The 22,543-nt window shown below is 34.9% G+C and overlaps 1 protein-coding gene and 2 long non-coding RNA genes across 4 annotated transcripts in view; 1 reads left to right on the top strand and 2 right to left on the bottom strand.

Moving 5' to 3' along the window:
• The window catches only part of DCTN4-p62 (dynactin subunit 4), a 69,649-nt gene extending 60,707 nt beyond the window's left edge, over positions 1-8,942 (bottom strand). Inside the window, exons 1-2 of the mRNA XM_069823942.1 lie at positions 8,683-8,942; positions 8,319-8,568 (exon numbers count right to left, since the gene is read on the bottom strand). Of these exons, the coding sequence (XP_069680043.1) occupies positions 8,319-8,568; positions 8,683-8,811 (379 nt within the window). The 5' untranslated portion in view covers positions 8,812-8,942. The remainder of the gene's footprint in view (positions 1-8,318; positions 8,569-8,682) is intronic.
• Positions 1,019-3,461, top strand: LOC138698189 (uncharacterized). The gene is made up of 3 exons (XR_011331763.1): positions 1,019-1,482; positions 1,597-1,704; positions 3,133-3,461. It is a non-coding gene; the product is annotated as an uncharacterized lncRNA (long non-coding RNA).
• Positions 3,698-8,243, bottom strand: LOC138698188 (uncharacterized). Of its 2 annotated transcripts, XR_011331762.1 has the most exons (4): positions 6,093-8,243; positions 5,874-5,968; positions 4,599-4,711; positions 3,698-3,933 (listed from the first exon to the last, which is right to left on the bottom strand). It is a non-coding gene; the product is annotated as an uncharacterized lncRNA (long non-coding RNA). The 2 variants fall into 2 exon arrangements; XR_011331761.1 differs by having other exon boundaries at positions 3,699-3,933; positions 5,874-6,815.
• Positions 8,943-22,543: the final 13,601 nt, after the last annotated feature.

The following is a 22,543-nucleotide window of genomic DNA, read 5'->3' as shown; positions in this document are numbered from 1 at the left end:
AAACCAATAAACCTAAATTAAAAGATTTATAGTACTTTATACTGCAATGATTTCTAAAAGAAATATTTTTATTACAATGAGAAAATCCGATTAGAACAGCTCAATAATGCATAATATCAATTGTAACATTTTTCAGATGAACAATTTATTTATTCTAGTGTAGGCCTAGTTAAGGTTTTTAGGAAAATATTTGGGGCTAAAAGGGATGAAGTTACAGGAGAATGGAGAAAGGTTACTCAATGCAGAATTGCACGCATTGTCCTCTTCACCTTACATTTTTAGAAATATTAAATCCAGACGTTTGAGATGGGCAGGGGATGTAGCACGTATGGGCGAATCCAGAAATCCATATAGTGTGTTAATTGGGAGACCGGAGGGAAAAAGACATTTGGGGAAGCCGAGACGTAGATGGGAGGATAATATATAAATGGATTTGAGGGAGGTAGGATATGATGATAAGAGACTGGATTAATCTTCCACAGGATAGAGACTGATGGTGGGCTTATGTGAGGGCGGCAATGAACCTCCAGGTTCCTTAAAAGCCAATTGTAAGTAAGTGTAGGCCTAGTTAAGACCAAACTTGGACTCTCACTTTGAGAGAGAAACATAGGTTAAGGGTGTTTGAGAATAAGGTGTGTAGGAAAATATTTTGTGGCTAAGAGGAATGAAGTTATAGGAGAATTGAGAAAGTTACACAACACAGAACTGCACGCATTGTATTCTTCACCTGACATAATTAGGAACATTAAATCCAGACATTTGTGATGGGCAGGGCATGTAGCACGTATGGGCGAATCGAGAAATATATAGCCTATAGTATTAGTTGGGAGGCAGGAGGGAAAAAGACCTTTAGGGAGGCCGAGACGTAGATGGGAAGATAATATTAAAATGGATTTGAGGGAGGTGGGATATGATGGTAGAGACTGGATTAATCTTGCTAATGATAGGGACCAATGGCGGGCTTATGTGAGGGCGACAATGAACCTCCAGGTTCCTTAAAAGCCAGTAAGTAAATAGGTAAAAACCTAAAGATCCAGGGCCCTATTCATAGACATTCTTAGAGCGGGTTAAATAGCTACTTCCGGTGGATGATCAGCGAACTAACGTTTTTCGTATTCATAAACTAGTGTTAGCGATAATACGTGTACTAAGAGGGGTTTGGCTGGCTAAATTTTAGCCCCCGCCGGTAGGGTAGTTTAGAGGCCGACTAGCTTAGCAAGATGGCTGTTATGATGCAGTGAATGTGGGTTATGTACGTCGAATTCGTGATGTGAGATGTAGGAGGAAGACGTACCTACCGAGATTGGACATATTTAGAAAATATGAAGTACACAACATTAGTCAGGCTTCTGTAAGATGTGTATAATAACGAATGTGTCAGTAGCTATCACTGGACTTGCGCTTCGTTACGTACGTTTTCCTAGGGAATAAAAACGAATAACACTGCGAGAAAGTTTGACGACATCGCAAGATTCTCTTCAGGTAATTATATTTCATGATTTGAATATTGTATGTGAATGCTTTCTTAGAGAAATTTGTACTGTACCGGTACCATATTGGTACAGTAGGCCTATTGTGATATTTAATCATTTTTAGGTTATTGGCGCCATAGATGGCACGCACATACCCATAACAAATGTAGGAGGAGAACTGTCACAAATATATATCAACCGAAAAGGATGGTATTCTCTATTAAACGTTCAGGTACGTACTGTAAGTGAAATTACAACCCGTAAGAGGTTATGTAGACCTAGGCTGAAATTTTGGTGAAACTAGCGCTGAGGTAGTTCCGATGATTTCGATACTGAAAATCGTTGAATTTGTGAGATATTTTTTGTAGAGATGCAGTTGGTCATATATGCAAGCCATTATAACAGCCAAAAATAATCTAACCTAATCAATCACAGATTCGTATATGCAAGGTGTATAAGCAGAGTACGAAGAGAACCACCTCAGTGCTAGTTTAGCTTTTAATAACTTTATTTACATTTTAGATAGTAATGCATTATATTACATTATTTCGGTTAAATGGTACAAGAAAAAGGATTTGTAATTTGTAATTCTCCAGAAAAGCTACACTGAAGAAGACACAATAAAAAATCGCCTCAATGTTGGTGCCCTCCCCCTCCTTCTAACTAATTACTAATATAACATGCGAGAAGTCCAGGGAGAATTATTAGAGAAATGGTGTTATATTGGTAATAAGTGGGAGTGTGGGAGCTACAACAGTGCATTACAGTATGTAAGTAACAGTACCCAAGTAACTATTAAACGATTTTTATGTTGAAAGTATTTGTGGCTGCTGACTAAAACCACATGTTTATTTGGCCTACTGTATATATGTCACGGAAGTCAGTGAAGCAAATATCTATTGTTCCTCCTTCAATGTAGCTTTTCTGGAGAATTACGGGAAGGTCACCTGTTAGCAGCTCTAAATATCAGAATGAAAAAAACTCGAAGAATAAAAACTATTGCTTAGTTAAAAAACTTCAAATTTTTTACCAAATTGCACAAAAAAAAGGGATACATTTCGCTTATATGAGTGACAAATCACATTCGTAGCTTTCATTTGTGTACCCACATGACAGCTTTTTTTACCAGTTTTAATTTTTTATAGAAATGTCCTTTATGAAATTGCTAGTTAACACATATATTACCTTATTCATTTCACGTTATAAGTGATGCAAGTTTCCAAATTCTGGATATAGTGGCACGTTGAAGAGGAAGTGCCCATGACTGTCGCATTTTCAATGAGATTAGAATTAAGAAGCGATTTGAACAGAATGAATTTGGACGCTTCATTTTGTTGGGGGATAGTGGTTATGGTGTACACAAATATTTGTTAATGCTTGTAAAGTGAATTACTCTACTTGCAATGCATTGTGCATTTTTGTATAAGCTTAACTGATGAATTCTATATTTGTTTGATAAAATGTCTAAACTTGTAAATTGAATTAATCTGCTTGCTATATACCTAAATTATTGTGTAGTTCAACTAATTGTTTATGCCTTTAAGTTGAATTAATCTGCTTGCTAGGTATTGTCTTAATTCAATTGCCTAAGCATGAAAATTTAATTGATCTGCTTGCTATCTTTTTATACCATTTTAATTGTTTTTATACCTATTTGCAGCTGCTCTCGGGCTTGGATTAGATTCCTGCTTGGACTGATTACCTGGATGGATTTTTCAGAGGTTTTCCCCAACATTAAGGCAAATGTTAGGTAATATGTGGCGAATCCTCGGCCTCACCTCATCTTGCCAAGAATTTGTGTAACTCTTGACTTGTTCCACATCTTAAAGCTTCTATGGAACACAATAAATTAAATAAAAAAAAATGAAATACTGTGTTACCGGTATTATTCTAAATGATCATGGACAGAATCCAATGAAAAGTAAGGGAGAATGTTAAACTTTTGTATACCACGTAATGTAACTGTGTACACCAATCACACTATTACTTTCTTATATTATATGTTTTTTTTTTTTAAGTTTGAAAGATTATCATTTTGTTGGAAATTATTTCATTCTAACATCTAAGAAAATATAAGATACTCTAAGTTATGTGAACTGACTGCACAAATCACTGGTGTGCACTTTGTATTTCATGTCAATTTTATTTCAAGAATTTCAAGTTCCTATAAACTGCTGGGAAGCTGCAAGGAAATGAAGTAGACAAGAACTCAAGAAAATTTCACTACTAGTGCTACTATTACTATCACCACCACCATTACCACTACTACTAAGTTACATCTCTAGTTCTTTGATTTGTCCCAGATAATTTTTAACTTTGCCTTTAATAATATTTTATTTCTAATAACAATTTTGTTTTCTGCAATTCATAGAACTTCTCATCACGTTTAATTTTTGGGCTTCATGCTTAGGAGGAACACTTCTTCATACTCTGTCATTCTCGATGATCTTGCAGCAGAGTCCTATGGAAAGACGAAAAAAATGTTAATCATTTGCATACTACTGTACACAAAATACACTACTTCTTATCAAAACTGTGAATTTTTTTAATTGTCTAAGTTTGAAAATTTATCACATTGTTTGAAATTATCCATTTGATCCAAACATGCAAGAAAATTTAATTTTCTGCAAAATGTACTATGATTCAAATGCATCCCACTTCATATTCCAGATCATAAATTTTAATTGTTATGAAGCACTTATACATTAATTTGTTGGTTGGGTTGGAATAACTGTCATACAATGTATCACTCAATTTCTAGTATTCAAATTAATGTCCCCTTGTTTAACCGTTTCAGATTAGTGATACATTGTAATATTATTGTTGCATTTAATATTTATGTCTTAATACTAACTAAACTGTCCTTCATTAAAGAAAAATAGCCATAATTTTTCATCATGTACACAGTTGTAAAGTCCCATTCTGACCCAATGGACTGCCTTGAAATAATATACAGTACACTGTATGATTATTATAAACCACAAAAAAAGTAAGTTAAAATCATCAGTACCAGTTGCAGAAGACACAGCTCTGCTGGATACATTAAGAAGATTGACTGATTGATAATATTGTAATCATAAATAGGCCTAGCAATATTCTTAGGTATGAATGAGATCTTAAACTTACCTGTTGTTGATTACTGTAGAGACTGTTAACGCCCATTCACCTGGGATTGTGGAGACAGGATTTATTGCAGACATACGTGGGATTGATGATGATGATGGTGCAATAATGACATCCTGAAATAAGCATGTATTAATATTAAATGAAAACGTAAACATAATACTTATTGTATTATATAGATCCTACATCAGCATTACAGCTATGAGATGTGGAACAAGTAAATTAAGCAAATAGCCAAAATATGTTCATTAATACATAGTACTAAGCATTTAAAACATAATTAAACTATGCATCATTTTGCAAAAATGAATATAAAGCAATTTTGTTAATTCTTTTCTAAATTTTTCCTCTTGACCCATCAAAGCTTTAAGATAATACATAAACAGTGAACGTTTTACAACAGCTGAGAATAATAGAGGTTAAATGGAAATCTAATTTGTCTTGTATTATATACACAGTGTGTTTAATAAATCATAATATTATATTATGGATGTTTTGATTTCTGACACGAAACATCATGTAGGCTATTCAAAGAAAGCCTAAGGTGGAAAATCTTTCTTGCACTCCTGTCATTATTCTTAGGGCTTTCTATTGTAACACAATAAGAGGTAATCTATGTTTACATCACCACAACTACAGATTACATAGGCGTATGAGGTTTTGTCTTTTCAGTGCTGTAATAAATATAAGTTTGATATATATTTTATAAATCACTTACTAGCGTTCTATAAACACACAAGATAATGAAATTTTATAGCTGACCATCAATTTGGATTCTACAAATTTCTTATGCTTATGTAGGTAATTCTAACCTCAAATAATGCTATTTCTTTTGACGAAGTAGAGAAAAGGATATCTCAGAAATCTCTAGGCGTTCCTACTGCCCTTTAAAATAAGGTCTCAGTTTTGATAATTCTTGTACACAAGATATTAGGCCTACGTTAAGCTACGATTGATAATTGTGTGGGTTGACATCAGATGTTTGTGGCCCAATCCCCTATGGGTATTTACAAAGCCATATTATCCAAACTGCATTTATGGTAGTTGAGTATAGGCGTAGCTTGCATTTTCACGATTGTTGTGAATTATATTTTACTAGCATTATCAGCTATATTCCTATAAGATATATTATTTACGTTATATTAATTAGGCTACCAAGTACCTATTCAGAGTAGCCTTAGGTGACATAATCATACCAGAGCCACATTAAACATTTACCATGAAGTAATAGGCCTATCTTACTCACAAAAACATGTCCTAAGAACCAAAAACACATACCTCATATGTTAACATTCCATATCGTTTAGTAGGCCTACGTCATCAATTTCGGGAGCAGGGCATCCTCCACCAGTTGTTTTTAGTTATTTCTTCAACTAAAAGTAAATAAATATATACTGAATTAGAATAATTCACTCTTTGAAGTCCAATATTTCATAATAGTTACGTCTAGGCCTAACCTAAAAATATTACGTATAATATTATAACATTTCTACTTACATTTTCGACATTTCTTCTTGTGTAGTCGAATTCCCGCACGCTGCCATGTATATTTCTTGCTTTTTTTACCACAGAAGTAAAAAACAAATAGTTTATTGTAGTTTAATATCGCCAATAACCTCACAAATAAACAGAAACGATCCGGAATCGCTTGCGTCTGAGCATGACAATTGCCAGTCTGCACATGCGCAGTAGCATTTTCAGCATCATGTAACAGTTTCCAAAGCTAATACGCCGACTAATGTAGCCACTAATTAATCAGCGTCTCTGAATCCTGTAAAAGTAACCTGGCTATAACCGGGGCTAGTTTAGAACGCTCGTAGCATGGGCTAGCGCGATGTCTATGAATAGGGCCCCCAATGTCTACTGATTACACAAACTACAGAATTCTTCAGCAGTGCATCACTTAAAGCTAATTTAATCCTATGGTTGAGATAATGGCAAATTTACATTTCAGTTGTTTAGTGACCCTGGTCTTGACTCCCAACATTACACTAGCATCAATAGTCTCTAAACACACATCTTCATCTCAAATAGCAGAAATAAATAAAATGCTCTCTCAACTAATAACACTCAATAAAAGAATTGTATTCCAATGGATACCATCCCATTGTGGAATCCTGGGAAACGAGAATGCAGATGCTTTAGCAAAGACCTGTTACAGACCTGTTACTAAATCTACGTATTCCTCTGTGAAAAGATTTATTAAATCTACATACTTAGATTTCAAAAAACAAAATTTGATAACACAATCTCAAGGGAAAAAATGGAACTCTCTGCATCATAATCAACAGTTGATTCCCGATTTACCACGTAAATCGTCTGTAGCTGCATTTAGATTAGCAACAGGTCATGACTGTTTGGCCAAGCATCTGCATAGAATTGGAATATATCAGTCTCCTAACTGTCCATTGTGCAACTCAGATCAATAAATGGATTCAGAACATCTCAAAATATGTGCGTCAGTGGCTAACCATGACAATATCTTTGAAAAATATTGGAGTGCAAGAGGTCAAATGACTTTATTGTCAAATGCCTGGCATTAGAAAACAACAACAACAAAAACATTACACTAGCCCCATCTGATGCAAAACAAAGCAAATTGTTTTTCAAATAATCTTCTTTTAACCCATAACACGAAATGCACTCCAGGTGGGAATTATAGTTAGACTAACAACATCTAAGAATATTGTGGTGTCCTGCTAGTTTAGAATTAGCCTGATATGTAACAAGAATAACTAATTTTATTGCTTGTACAAGTAAATTCATCTATCATGAATTCATGTTTTAAAATGTTCTATTTTCCTTCACCAATACTTGTACGAGCTTGTGTTTGAATTCTTTTTCAATATGGTCAGATTGTGTTTTACTAAACAAACACAACTTTTACACTGAAACTGTGTTTATTTCAGTTATAGATGCTAGCATTAGCAGCAATATTATATGTTTATGATGTAATTTTTCAGTTAGAGTATTCATTCATTAAGTATTATGTAACAAACTATTATTCATTTTTATGCATATTTCATGGAACACTCTATTGAATAAATTCAAATAGTAACTTTCGGGATTCTTTTATTATAGGATATCGCTTAATTTTCGTCAAGTTTGACACACGATTCTGACGTTACAACATGGCCGACGTAAACCAACACGACGAGTAAATAAAACTCACTGCGATATCACCTCAACTAACCCACTAACCTTCTCACATACGTCGACCTCATGTCACTGAGATATCACCTCAACTAACCCACTAACCTTCTCACATAAGTTGACCTCATGTCACTGAGATATCACCTCAACTAAACCACTAACCTTCTCACATACGTCGACCACATGACATCACCCCATTCTCCAATCTAGCTAACATATATTCTCATAAACACACTACCATATCCTATAGACCCGGTTAGTTTTAGTGTAAAAGTGGTTTATATGCAACGACGTCTCCTAGCAAATTACCTGGTATTGGAGTACCGAAACGTTAATTATGAACCTGGTAGAGACACATTACGTATTCCCACAATAAATTTGGTTTGTGATACAGCTAAGTCCTAAATTTAAAATCCTGGTACGTCACTGAGAAAGGTTGAGAATCGCTGGCCTTTCGAACTAATAAATGAAAATATGAAGTTATGGTATTATCACAAAGTCTAATATTGCGTTGATGTAAGAATCTTACTTCGAGCTATTGTATATTTTTGCATCAGTTTACATACATACCAACAGTCTGGTCAGGAATTCCAACATCTCTAGACGTCCACCGGCAAAAACCACAGGCCAAATAATATGCCTTTCGAGTAATTGTCTTATTAGGATCATCCGGATTTTGAGTAGTAACACTCGTGGACCGTGTGGAAACTGTATTTAAACAACTTGGGCAATCTAAGCAAGTGGCACATCTGTTCTTCTTCAGTCGTGCTTCTGATGAGGGTAAATTCTCCAAACAATTTGCGCAATAATGTGAATCCGCCTACAAAAAAACATATATGCCAATCAATATAAAACAACTAATCATAGGTATTTGCTCAATATACCTAATATTTATTACAATAACCGGTTATTACGTACATAAAATCGTACTTACCTCATGACAGACACAATATCCACATCTTATTTTTAGACAGTGTCTACAGAAGTATATCCTAAATATAGGTTTTAGGGAGCCACAAGTACACTGATATCGTACAACATCAGGTTGGAAAAGGAATGCCATTATTCAATAATAACCATAAAAATCCAAAACATCTGTAAGAATTCTACAAAATCGCACATAACCTGAAACCACCGCCGTCTGGATCCCCTCGCCTAGCGTCACGTTGTTAACAAGGCTAGGCGAAGGGATCTAGACGGCGGTGCCTGATACAAACACGTCATTTCGTCTTCTCCAGACTTAAGGCCGGTTACACACTATACCGAGAAATGTGTAATGTGAAATGTGTGCCGAGAAATGCGTTTAATCGAAAGCATTGTTTTAAATGGAATGTCACACACTATAACGAGTTTCTCGCTCACCTCGCGCGAGGTGAACACATTTCTCGCTCTGATCGCTAGCCCAGCGAATTTTTCAAGACACATTCGACCTCTTTCAACGATTACGATTACACACAGATATCGGGAAAACATTTTTCAGCTGTTTTAAATTCAGAAAACAGCAAATTTGTTCTAATATGTCAGATCGGCCATTAAAATGTTTCGGTGTCATACAAATAAGTATGATACACGAGACGACAACTATAATAATACTGAATTGAAAACCTTCCGGTAAAAGGAATGTAACGTCAAATTATTAAACTATGTGATGTAGGCAGGAAAAGAAATTTTAATGCTTTTACTTATAACAAATTATTGAACTTAATGGCTGAATAAATGTTTATCCCTGTTTAGTGAAATGATTGTGATAGTAAATATAGCACTAATAAAATATGCTCCTGAAATAATTTTCCTTCCTATTGAAACATGAATTTACAGTTTTGTTCGTGATGTCCTTATTCCGGGGAGGTTTTCAAATAAAAGAAGAAAATAAATATGGAAGAAGATAACCGATTTAATCAGACATTAATTAGGTTAGGTTTCTAATTTGCAATGCCAATCAACATAATATTGCCTACGAATGAAATTATGACTTCATGATCACATAATACTTAGCAATGAAAAGATGTGCTTTTGAATTAGATATTACTGTATGTATTACTTGCTAGTCAACACAGTAATTTATTAAGGATTCAGTTTTCTTCATTGTACTCGTGATAAAGGGGTTACATTATTGGACTCAGGAGAATGCTGTTCCTGGTCATGAAAAAGTGAACAGTATCATTCCGTTTCGCGATAAAGTGAAATACAATTTCCTACATGCCGTTTAATATAGTGAGGGAATAATGGTATTTCTCCAGAAAAATTACACCAAAGAAAGGCACAATTTTCTTTCGTTTCACTAGCTTCTGCGAGTTGTATAATATGGTTAAAACATGGTTTTGGTTTGTAGCCACAAATATTGTAGTTTCAGGATAAAAATATTTTCATACTTGTGAATTATAATGCGATTTTGTAGCCCACACTTATTAAAATTATACAAATTTGATTCTTCTGTATTTTAATGGATTGTTGCAGCCCCCCTCACTTGTTACAAATACAACACTCGTTAGGTCCAAGATGCAATACTATGAAAACTGGTCATTTCCCTAGTAATTCGTGCTGGAACTATTGCGTCTGATATTGATAACTTTTCCAAATATTTTATATAATTGGGTGCAATGAAATAAGCCCTAACACGTCCTCTATTATGACCACATTGTCATAGTTACTGAAGGCCGTGATGAAAAAAAAAAGATAAAACGCATAGTTCCAGAGCCACTTTCACATCAACGAGTTTGTCAAATTCACTTATTGCAGTTTTATGCATTATAAATCTCTTTCTTTTCATGGTAATGGAATATCAACCAAAATTTAACTTCTCAAAGAAGATAAAAGTTATATTTCATTAATTTATATTTTGCACCACGAAATTATGTAAACTACTTACCTTTTTAGTATTGTGACTGCCACGTGAGATTCGATCTCACGACCGGCGGAGGAAGGGCTAGGTCGGCCGTGATTCGGGCGGGTTGCGCGCGCATCTGCTTCCTGGGGCATGTGGTGTAGCGGAGAGAGGATAGGAGAGAGAGCGACCGCGGCAGAGAGGGGAAGAAAGCAAACTGCTGCGCGAAGTGAAGGGGGGAGGAGCAGCGTGACAGATTATTCTCGAAACCGAATCGTCTAGTGACGGAAACGACCAGAGATCGAAGGCTGGCGAAGTGTTGCCTAGCAAATATAAGGAAACCAGCCTTCGAGAGGAGTTTTCAGCTTTGGTCAGGAGGCCAGCCAGTCTTGTGTAGCAGTGAAGCCAGACCGGAGTTCGACTTGAGTGTGTGTCCGCAACTGTCCGAGGGTCTAGGCCGAAGCAACGCAGTTGGAAGACTTGAGTTCGAGTGCAGTGGACCGCAGTTGGAGGACCTGAGTTCGAGATTTAGTGGACTGTCTCTGAAGGTCTGTGGTTCGAGATACTGTGAACTTGAGTGACTGAGCTAGAAGAACTAGCCAAGGCAAACGAACTGTGAACTGAGAACTGACAGTTCTGATTTGTAAATAGTGCTTTGTGAACATTAGTTAAAATTAACTGTTCATTGTTGTTCTCAATAATCCAAGTAAATTGTCATTGTCGTCTGTGGAGTGCAATAACGAATACTGTGTTACTGTGTGGAGTGGAAATCCCATTGTTCACTGGAGTAGAATTGAATTGTAGAAAGTGAAGAGTTATTGTTGTAAGAATAAAACTACATTATTGTTTTGAATTTTAAAGTTACAGTATTATTAAACTGTTGGTTCTTGGTTTGATCCACTGCTATATTTTTATTAAGAAATTGGATTATTTATAAGGTTCGAACTATAGGCTACAACATAATAAACATAGAAAAAACACAATTATTTGTATATTAGCATTTTATTTATATTATGCTAAGAATATGAATATCTCATTTATCTGTACAATGAACTGCATTTACGATACTGTACCATTTGTATAGAGTCCGATATTAGGAAGAGCTGTATCAAATTCTTTTTTGTTAGGGCAAAGAAAATTAATTGTTACCGGTAGGTACGTTTTCATCACACTCTTTCTTTTGCTTTTTACCATTAACCTTTCATATGTCTCTTGAGAAGAGATACAAAAGTCTTTGAAATGGAATGTGACATATCACAAAGCTCGTATTCAAACAAGATTTTCTGTTTCACAGTTTCCAACACAACTTTCAAGTCACCCACTGATTTCACCACTCGCCATTTATACTGTTGCAATGTCTTATTCTCTTTTTGTACAGAAAACTATCCTTTCCTTAACTTCCTTATTCTTCTTCGATAGAACCAGAATTTCATTTTCAGTATCAGCTTCCAATGACATAATGGAGGACCCAACTTCGACTACAACTGTCACAGTAGACAGAGGAAGAAAAATATTATTCAGCAAACTTCCGTTTTACTCTCCTTCTTTCCTGGAAACAATAATTCATAGAACATAATGAGCATACTTTATACACAGTAGTGAATAGATATACCAATATTATTATTGTTAACTATCAGTGTAATGTTCATCAAATTAACCTTTGGTTCTTCAGGGTGCAAATATATACTGCACAGCCCCCTTTCTGAAACATATATGATAAGCAGACATCGGATTCTAGGGCATATGCCTATTTTGTTTCTTTAGGAGAAAAGTAAAAATAATTATTAATATTTGTGTTGCATGGGAATTGAAAGGTATTCAAAGAGTTTTATAGTGCCCTAAAATGCCCTAAAACGGTTATTAGAGCCTAATTTGTTAATATTCGCCTAAAAATGCCTAACTCACTGTAAAGTTTCGCATTTTACTCTTACTTTTTATAATTTAGACATGCATTCACTGCGAAATTTAAGGCATTTAAAAAGTGGAAAGTTTGCTTCACACCGGCCATGAAACCATTGATAAAGGAAACAAAATGTTTTGAATCTCACGACATTCGCAATAGATTTCACCGAATTTAACATGTTTGGAGGCATGAATGCCGACAAAGAACCAACCTTAGTTTTGAAGCAGGCAACAATCACAACATGTGCTGCTACCGATTCAGAGATATACTACACTATAAAAATGACTGTTTTCGGTCTGAAACCGATTAGCTGTAATGCCCTTCAGAGTGTCATAAAATCACAATTTTTGGAGAAAGAGTGTTTTTGAAATATTTATGAAAAGTCGTAAAACTGCGAATTAGTAGGGTAAACCGTTACAAAATATTTAAAAGAATGGCCCTCCTAGTGTTAACACTACCAGGAAATGCAACAATAAGTGGAACTTTGTATTTTTGTCCAATTGAATCTCAATAACAACGGTTCATTTGAATGCTCGTTAACAGTTGCTCTTTCCCTCACCTTATTTGTGTTGAGAAGTTTTGAGCGGTAGGACGTTTTCCTGTGAAGTTTAACGCGATAATGCCGAAAAATATAAGTGCAAAATCTACATTGATCCGGCAATGGCTAACAGAATATTCAGAATTCATTTATGATGGAAAAATAATATTCTGCAAGATTTGTAGCAAATAGGTATGTAACAATAGTCGAAATATATAAATTCTATTAATTTTAATGAGTTAGGCCTATAATATTTATACATTGACTGAGCTATCCTGAGGTATAATTCTTTTTAAGACCACTACACTTTAACCTTTTAAATTCCGATAGTTAAAGTATTTGCAGGTCATTAAAATTTTGATTGTTCGAACCCACTAACTTTGTGATAGAAATACGGCAATACAACAATTAGGATTTTATTTTAATTCAGTTTACTTTACATTTTTAGATTTCGCAAGAAAAGAAGTGCCACCTAAAGCAGCATGTGCAAGGAGCGGCTCATAAGGCTAAAGCTCAGCAGAAAAATCAACTGCAACAAACTTTACTAACACAGCCTACTTCATCCAATCTCAGCAGCAATTTCTATGCTGATTTAACCAGAGCGTTTGTTGCTGCTAACATTCCCTGGAATGCAATTGAAAATCCGGTTTTAAGACAGTTTTTACAACAATACTGCAAACAAAATATCCCATCTGAGTCGACCCTAAGAAAAAATTGCTTAGACAGAATATACAATGAAACTTTAGCTTCCATTCGGGAGGATATAGGTGATTCTTACATATGGGGGTCTGTGGATGAAACCTCAGATCCTATGAATAGGTATATAGCAAATATGGTAGTAGGAAAACTTAGTCCTGATGGACCTTCGATTCCACACCTCGTATGTGTTAAGGAACTTTCGAAAGTGAATAGCCAAGCCATTGTTTATTTTGTAAATAAAGGCCTACAGTCTTTATACTCAGGTAATATAGACGATTCTAAAGTTCTGTTGTTTTGTACTGATGCTGCCTCATACATGGTTGCTGCAGCTCCACTTCTTAAAACATTTTATCCTAACCTCACGCATGTAACCTGTCTAGCACATGGCCTTCACAGGGTTTCTGAAACAATCCGGAATGAATTTCCTCTTGTCAATTCGTTTATTTCTAACACAAAAAAATGTTTTTGTAAAGCCCCATTCAGAGAGAACTTTCCAGATATCCCACTCCCACCTCAGCCGGTTGTTACACGATGGGGAACCTGGATTCAGTCAGTGGTGTATTATTCTAAGTATTTTAAAGAAGTGGTCACAGTTATTGATAAATTACCTGAAACTGATAGTGCAGCGTGTGTGAAAGCAGTGAAAGATTGTCTGAATGACTCACGAGTGAAAAACGATATTGCCTACATAACATCAAACTTTTCTTTCATACCTGCAAGCATTGAACAATTAGAACGTGAAAAACAATCTCTTTGTAGCCAAATAGCAATAGTAAAGGAAGCTCAAGTGAACATACATTCTGCTTTGGGCGAAACTGGGAAAAAAGTTAAAAATAAGTGGGACAACGTATTAAATAAGAATGCAGGATTTTCATTGTTGGAAAAAGTATCAAGAGTGATATCGGGGGAAAGTGTAAATGTTCCAGTAAGTATTGATGTTTCTATTGTACCTAATTTAAAATTTGCGCCTCTCACATCAGTTTCGGTTGAAAGAAGTTTTTCTGCTTTCAAAATGATTCTCAGTGACAAAAGGCAAAGGTTAACTGTGGAGAATTTAGAAAAAATTCTGGTGGTGTACTGTGCAGATAATTATAATAAAGTCTGAGCATTGAACTGAATTTCAATAACTTAAAATGAGTAATCTTGATATCAATAATCATTATTTCATTAGTTTCAATATATTAAATTTGTGCAGCTCTGTTTATAAATATAATATAGTATTGTTTTTTAATGTTTAAACATACTTTTTTGTGCGTATTTTAGTGTATAACTAAAAATTTCAGTGAAAGAAATAAGTATGATACCTTGATGTGCCTAAAATGCCTATTTTCATTAAAATAGAGCCTAATTTTACAAATTTTGAGCTTATTTTAGGCGCCTAAAACTGCAATTTTTAGTGCCTAAAAATCCGATGTCTAATGATAAAGTCGTGCGATCCATATCCTCCTCCCTGAAGTGACAGGAACAAATTGTGCTGTAGCGACAACACGAGGTGTCCGAATATCTTTAACCTCAGGATCCTTTGGAAAGTTGTAACACAAGTTAAATTCAAATATTAATAAACTACAGACGATAACAACTCCGGATATTTACGTATATAATGTCATTAGTCTCTCATACATACCCATGATATGTTATTCCAGGTAAATTCTTGGATTCTTTATTTCCTCTGCCATATAGCACACCGAATCGACGTATTTAAATTTATCAAAATATTACTCAAAAAATTTAAAACAACACAACTACGCCATGAAAATACAATGATAGGTTAAATTAAGATGGCTACCGCGCGACACTGGCAACTATTTTCTATTCTGTACTCTTTGGTTCGATTGTACATTTCTCGGCGCTGTGTGTGGACAATGCTTTCTCGCCTCTCTCGCGCATTTCTCGGCACAAATTTCACATTACACATCTCTCGGTATAGTGTGTAACCCAATGACGTTATAGTTACCTACCTAGACGCACAGCGAGCGCTGCTGTGCTGTACAAAATTGAAACCCTTCGCGCATCGACATCATTGTGGCAAGTGTGGCATTTAACAGGTAGTTGTGATAGTGACTGCGAGTATATCCAGTGTGCATTTGATGAATCTATCATAATGATGCACATTTGTAAGGCTTATAACTGCACTAATCGCTATAGGAAAGGCTACAGCATCACTTTTCTTGCGTAAATAACGACATTTAAATGCACCTAATAGTTTAAGGTGCAATTAATGCAGGCAATAAATAGCACTTTTATGTAGATTGAATTATTCTGTTAGCTTACACTAAAACTATTTCGGCAAACATATTGCTGCTATTTTTTTAATATGATAGAAACATTATTTTAAAGTGTGTTATTTCTAGTTTTCTCCCTAAAAAAAAGCAGAACTGCTGTTGCGATTGGTTATCTGCCATTAGAAGAGATAATTTTATTAGAACAAATTATCACAACATAAATTGTATTCTGAACATTTCACATTAGATTGCTTTCGGAAATCATATGAAAAAAGGAAAGTCATGCAGTTTCATTCCTCTTTAATTTTTCAGAACATCTTATGGTGATAGATTCATTGTTGAAACAAGTTAAGTTCACATAGACCTAATTTCCATTGGCTTGAACTTCATCATTTGAAAGTATGGGCTATATAGTAGAATTTCTTTTTTTCGTGGTATAATAATATTTTTAGGTAGAAAAACATCCTATGAGGATTCTGAAAAGTACTGGAGTCTAAGAACTATACAATGTAAATGCTATTGCGAATTGTTCACACGTCCCTGATACTATTAGTGCGGAACACAATTATATGCTCAGTCCCAAGAAAAGATTGAAATTAATGGAAAAGATGAGTTATAGAAAAAGAATGAACAGATTAGGAGTTTGAAAAATGAAAATCTGGCTTGTAAAAGAAAATGTGACATATTGTTGTTTAGTCAACTGTCCGAAGACAGGTCTGAACATCACAAGTGATACCAAGACGGCTCCACTTATAAGGCAGCTAGGTCAGGACATAATGGGGTAGGGTGGCCACTTCATTTTCCCCTCCATTGTATACATCGCCGATTAGCTACATATTACACTAGTCAGACTTCAGATGCATACAAACAATTGTTCTTCCTCTGACACATATCGTCAAGTGAGATGTACTGCCTGATAATAGATGTAGGCCTACATATCAGCCAGAACCTCAATCAGAGGTTGTGAGAGAAATGCAACTATAATATAAAACTTAAGAAGCTTGACTTAAAAAACTGAAGGAAAAACAACCTGATCAGCGAAAATTTGCATGACTTTGTAAACAGCAAATTTTTCAGATCTGACGCTTGATTTAATAAAGAGAGCTACAATATCCCATAATAATAATAATAATAATAATAATAATAATAATAATAATAATAATAATAATAATAATAATAATTTTTTAAATTTATTTGACAATTTTTGTACATTAGTACTATCTATTGTGCTTAAATAATTAACGTTACAATAATATGAGACTTGTGGAGAGGGTGACGTCCATTAACGTTCCTCAAAGCATCAACAAATCAGTGTGCCAATAATAATAATAATAATAATAATAATAATAATAATAATAATAATAATAATAAATTAATATAATAGCCCTAAATTATTATTATTATTATTATTATTATTATTATTATTATTATTATTATTATTATTATTATTATTATTATTATTATTATTATTATTATTGAGATTCCAATTTAATGCATTTTGAAGTAAGATTTAGTGGATTGATTAATAGCACTCAACATAATGAAGTCTCTTTACTTTTTTTAGGATGAATAGCAGGTCTACATTTTCTTCATTCCTGTCCGTTTTTATTGTCACTTTGTTCGTTACAATAACACTTGTATAGTATTTAATATATGAATATCAAGAGGATTGTTAGTTTTGAAAAAAAATAATATAATTATAGTGCATATACTGTAGGTACTTTATTTCTTCAAGTGCAGTAGGCAGGCCTTCGTAAGAAACTTTATTGACGCAATGCAATCCAGGTATATTGGTTTTATAAATCGTATTGTGTACTTATTATTTTATTATAGTAAGGATAAACAATCATTTCACAGTTTATCATATTTTGATGTATTATTAAGGGCCCGGATACTTATATTTGTGATATTTGTAGTTAGAAACTTAATAGCCTGCTAGCTTGAGTTGCCACAGTAATGGCGTCGTGCGCAACGTTCTATTTGACCCAACGAGTTAGAAAGAGAAGACTATAGAGTGGTCATGTTGTCCTGTACAGCGCTCTATGCGGTGCCACCGCGAAACACGGCAGATCTGAGCTAAGCGCCCACCTTTGTAAAAATTCGTCTGCTTACAATGTTGTATAACGGAGGTAAGAAGCACAAAAAAACGAAGAAAAAACATGCCTGTTGTGTGTGCTGCATATAACTGCAATGTCAAAAGGAAAAAGACAACTGATATATCATATTTCATGTAAATTTTATGAAGTTAAGTCCATAGTTTTGTTAATTAGCAGCATTTTTTTCATGCATAAATGTGTAACAACGCCCGGCATAAACAAAATAAATGGTTCACTGGTAACGTACTTAAACTAAATACGGATAAAATCAATACAATTCCGTTTCAGACCCAGTGAAAAACAAATAGCAATACAATATTAAAACTGTATTTCGACACCGGCATCCTTTATTTCTGCTCCTTCTGTCATTACTGCTTATACAAGAAGACGATGAGCTGTAGCTTATAAGAAGTAGGCCTATTTCGAAGACAAACGATTAATCAAATAAATGGTTCACTAGTAATAAAGTTAAACTAAATACGGATAAAACCGCTACAATTCCGTTTCAAACCTAGTAATAGCAATCAAATATTAAAATTGTATTTCGACACTCGCATCCAAAATAACGCAAAACTCTGGGGTAGGTCGTATTGTTGTTAGTATTTTGACTGGAAGGACATGAAAGAACATAATTGAGCACCCACGTGCAATAATGGGGTAAGTATGAATATATATTTTCGTAACTACTTACCCCATTATAGTACGTGGGTGCTCAATTATACACTAATAATTATCTGTGGTGCCACAGGCCTTGAAAGGCTCAGACAGACCAGCCGGCTGTTGGCTTCACGTTCACACTTCGATAATAATTATACTTTACTGTAACAAAAAAACTGAAAGCGAGTTTTTTCATGTTTCACCCACGTTACAAGCTTGGAGGTAAAGGTTGTTTACTACAGATAGGGCCTACTTTCATTCTATATCTTATGGTATAGTAAATAGTTTTGCAACGTGTAGAGACTGGGAAAACAATTTAATAAAATCATCCGAATCATATTCGTTCATTTTATAGGCAATCTTGCAGATCGCATTTAAAAGAACCTAGGAATATTAACATTTTCTTCAATATATTTGCTAGGACTTCTTGTCATACTGCATGACAATTTTGCTTAGGTTATTCTTTTAAGCATTCCTTCTAGGAATAGCTCAAGTGTTTTAAATTTAGCGTACATAAGTTTAGATTAAGTTCCTAGCATGTATTTGACGAAATACTAGGTTCTTCCACTTCAGTTTAACTGATTTATGCAAACGAAATTAAGACAGCTGACGATTCTAATGTCAGTTATCACCACGCCCACTTTGTTTTGGGCGCATAAGTTCATTACCGACGGTCGTTCAATTTTCTTCAAACATGGCGGCGCAATGACCACTCTATATCTTTCTCTTTCTAACTCGTTGATTTGACCTGTCCCGTATGGTCTGCGCAGCCGCTAGTGTAGGGCCTTGGTGTAACCGGCAGCCTGGTTCAGACGGTGTGTGTTTCTGTGATGGATTCCAAGGTGGTTAGCAGGCTGGGTGCCGTGGTGGCTACGGTGCTGGGTTCCGTGGTGGCTGCGGTGATGGTTTTCGTTCACACGGAGCGAGTTGCCTTGCATGCTGGATCCAAAGAGTTTGAAGTATTACAAACTCTTTGGCTGGATTCCACTTTGGAAGTTGGAGATCCTGGCGCGGTACGATCGAGCCCCTACCACGCCGTAGCGGAGAACTGAGAAATATGTTCCCAAATTGAGGCAGCAGAAAGCCGCCATTTGTTAGGTAGAAAACGCGCGGGATTTCGAAACCGCTATTTGAATACGTGTTGTATTGCGTATCCGAAAGCTAAATGTTTTTGTTTAAAGGAACAATACTTCCTTTGCGATACCTTTAATACCGTGTTTCTACTGTCAGAAGAGTTGCTAGGTTTTCTGCGAGGGAAGTCGGGATATCAGAAGCTAACTTAAGACATTAGACTTGTCAACAATTTAGCCTATCATAAGATTTATAGGAGTTTTCTGCATAGTGTTCACGTGCTTTTTAATATAATAGGCCTATTCACCTCCGTGAGAAACACTAAAATACGAAGGACACGCAGTACAGTGAACACTACAATATTTTTTTCTTTTACTGACCGCGAATAGCCTATGTTTTAACAATTTGCTAATAAATTAATTTTGGAACCTCTACTGCAACAGTTTCACTATCTGACGATGAATCCATGTTTAAACAAAGCTCACTAAACTACAAAACGCAGCAATTGTACGTCTCTGTTAATAGTGTAAAGTACGATATCAAAACGCTATCTTTCTTGCCAATACACAATGTTTACTAATTGCGAGAACAGCGACTAGGGACCGGAACGGAATAATCAACAATGCGGTAGAACTAGAAGAAGTATTATTTTGCGAGTTTAGTTGCCTTACGGCAATCAGCTGGGCTACCTCATAGACTTCCTAAATATCCGCGGATTATATCTAGGCCTATGTTTACAATGATACCATTTGAGTCAATATATAAATAAAATATCGGATAATGGGAAATACAGACTAATTTGCTTAAAATGATATGTTCAAGGCTAATATCTGTAAAATCGGGATTTTTTTGTCAATCCCTACTCCCTTTAATCGGGACTCGACCAGGAAATTGGGAGAATCTCGCCTAAATTGGGATACCCGACAATCCTGGCTGTCAGACATAGGTACTGTGTACAGACTTGCATCATTTTCATAGGAACTCTGAATGTGAACATTCATAACCACGGTTAATAAAATAATTAATATGTCAACTTTTTAATTACATCTGTAGGTTAAACTGCTGCATGAAGTCAAAAAAGCAGTAGCAGCAGTAGCAGGAATAGTAGTAGTAATAATAGCAGTAGCAGCAGCAATAGCATAAGAAAATGTTTCATTAATCCGTAACGAAGACAAGCATTACTTTCAATCAGTTATATTAAAAAATATATTTTTATAATTTATGCAGTTTCTATATGTTTAAGTTCGGTGAATAATTTTATTAGTCATGTATGTACTGAAACAACAGCTGTTTGAAGAAAACGAATGATATAGAGTGAGTGAAGGACAATAACAATGTATAATATAGGCACTAAAATTGCAGTTTTAGGCGCCTAAAATAAGCTCAAAATTTGTAAAATTAGGCTCTATTTTATTTAAAATAGGCATTTTAGGCACATCAAGGTATCATACTTATTTCTTTCACTGAAATTTTTAGTTATACACTAAAATACGCACAAAAAAGTATGTTTAAACATTAAAAAACAATACTATATTATATTTATAAACAGAGCTGCACAAATTTAATATATTGAAACTAATGAAATAATGATTATTGATATCAAGATTACTCATTTTAAGTTATTGAAATTCAGTTCCATGCTCAGACTTTATTATAATTATCTGCACAGTACACCACCAGAATTTTTTCTAAATTCTCCACAGTTAACCTTTGCCTTTTGTCACTGAGAATCATTTTCAAAGCAGAAAAACTTCTTTCAACCGAAACTGATGTGAGAGGCGCAAATTTTAAATTAGGTACAATAGAAACATCAATACTTACTGGAACATTTACACTTTCCCCCGATATCACTCTTGATACTTTTTCCAACAATGAAAATCCTACATTCTTATTTAATACGTTGTCCCACTTATTTTTAACTTTTTTCCCAGTTTCGCCCAAAGCAGAATGTATGTTCAATTGAGCTTCCTTTACTATTGCTATTTGGCTACAAAGAGATTGTTTTTCACGTTCTAATTGTTCAATGCTTGCAGGTATGAAAGAAAAGTTTGATGTTATGTAGACAATATCGTTTTTCACCCGTGAGTCATTCAGACAATCTTTCACTGCTTTCACACACGCTGCACTATCAGTTTCAGGTAATTTATCAATAACTGTGACCACTTCTTTAAAATACTTAGAATAATACACCACTGACTGAATCCAGGTTCCCCATCGTGTAACAACCGGCTGAGGTGGGAGTGGGATATCTGGAAAGTTCTCTCTGAATATTGAAACCCTGGATGGGGCTTTACAAAAACATTTTTTTGTGTTAGAAATAAACGAATTGACAAGAGGAAATTCATTCCGGATTGTTTCAGAAACCCTGTGAAGGCCATGTGCTAGACAGGTTACATGCGTGAGGTTAGGATAAAATGTTTTAAGAAGTGGAGCTGCAGCAACCATGTATGAGGCAGCATCAGTACAAAACAACAGAACTTCAGAATCGTCTATATTACCTGAGTATAAAGACTGTAGGCCTTTATTTACAAAATAAGCAATGGCTTGGCTATTCACTTTCGAAAGTTCCTTAACACATACGAGGTGTGGAATCGAAGGTCCATCAGGACTAAGTTTTCCTACTACCATATTTGCTATATACCTATTCATAGGATCTGAGGTTTCATTCACAGAGACCCATATGTAAGAATCACCTATATCCTCCCGAACGGAAGCTAAAGTTTCATTGTATATTCTGTCTAAGTAATTTTTTCTTAGGATCGACTCAGATGGGATATTTTGTTTG

The sequence above is a fragment of the Periplaneta americana genome, chromosome 4, assembly GCF_040183065.1.
Source record: "Periplaneta americana isolate PAMFEO1 chromosome 4, P.americana_PAMFEO1_priV1, whole genome shotgun sequence".
In the NCBI taxonomy this organism is placed as follows: Eukaryota; Metazoa; Arthropoda; class Insecta; order Blattodea; family Blattidae; genus Periplaneta; species Periplaneta americana.
Note: the sequence above shows the minus strand (reverse complement) of the source record. Positions and strands in the feature narration are given on the sequence as shown.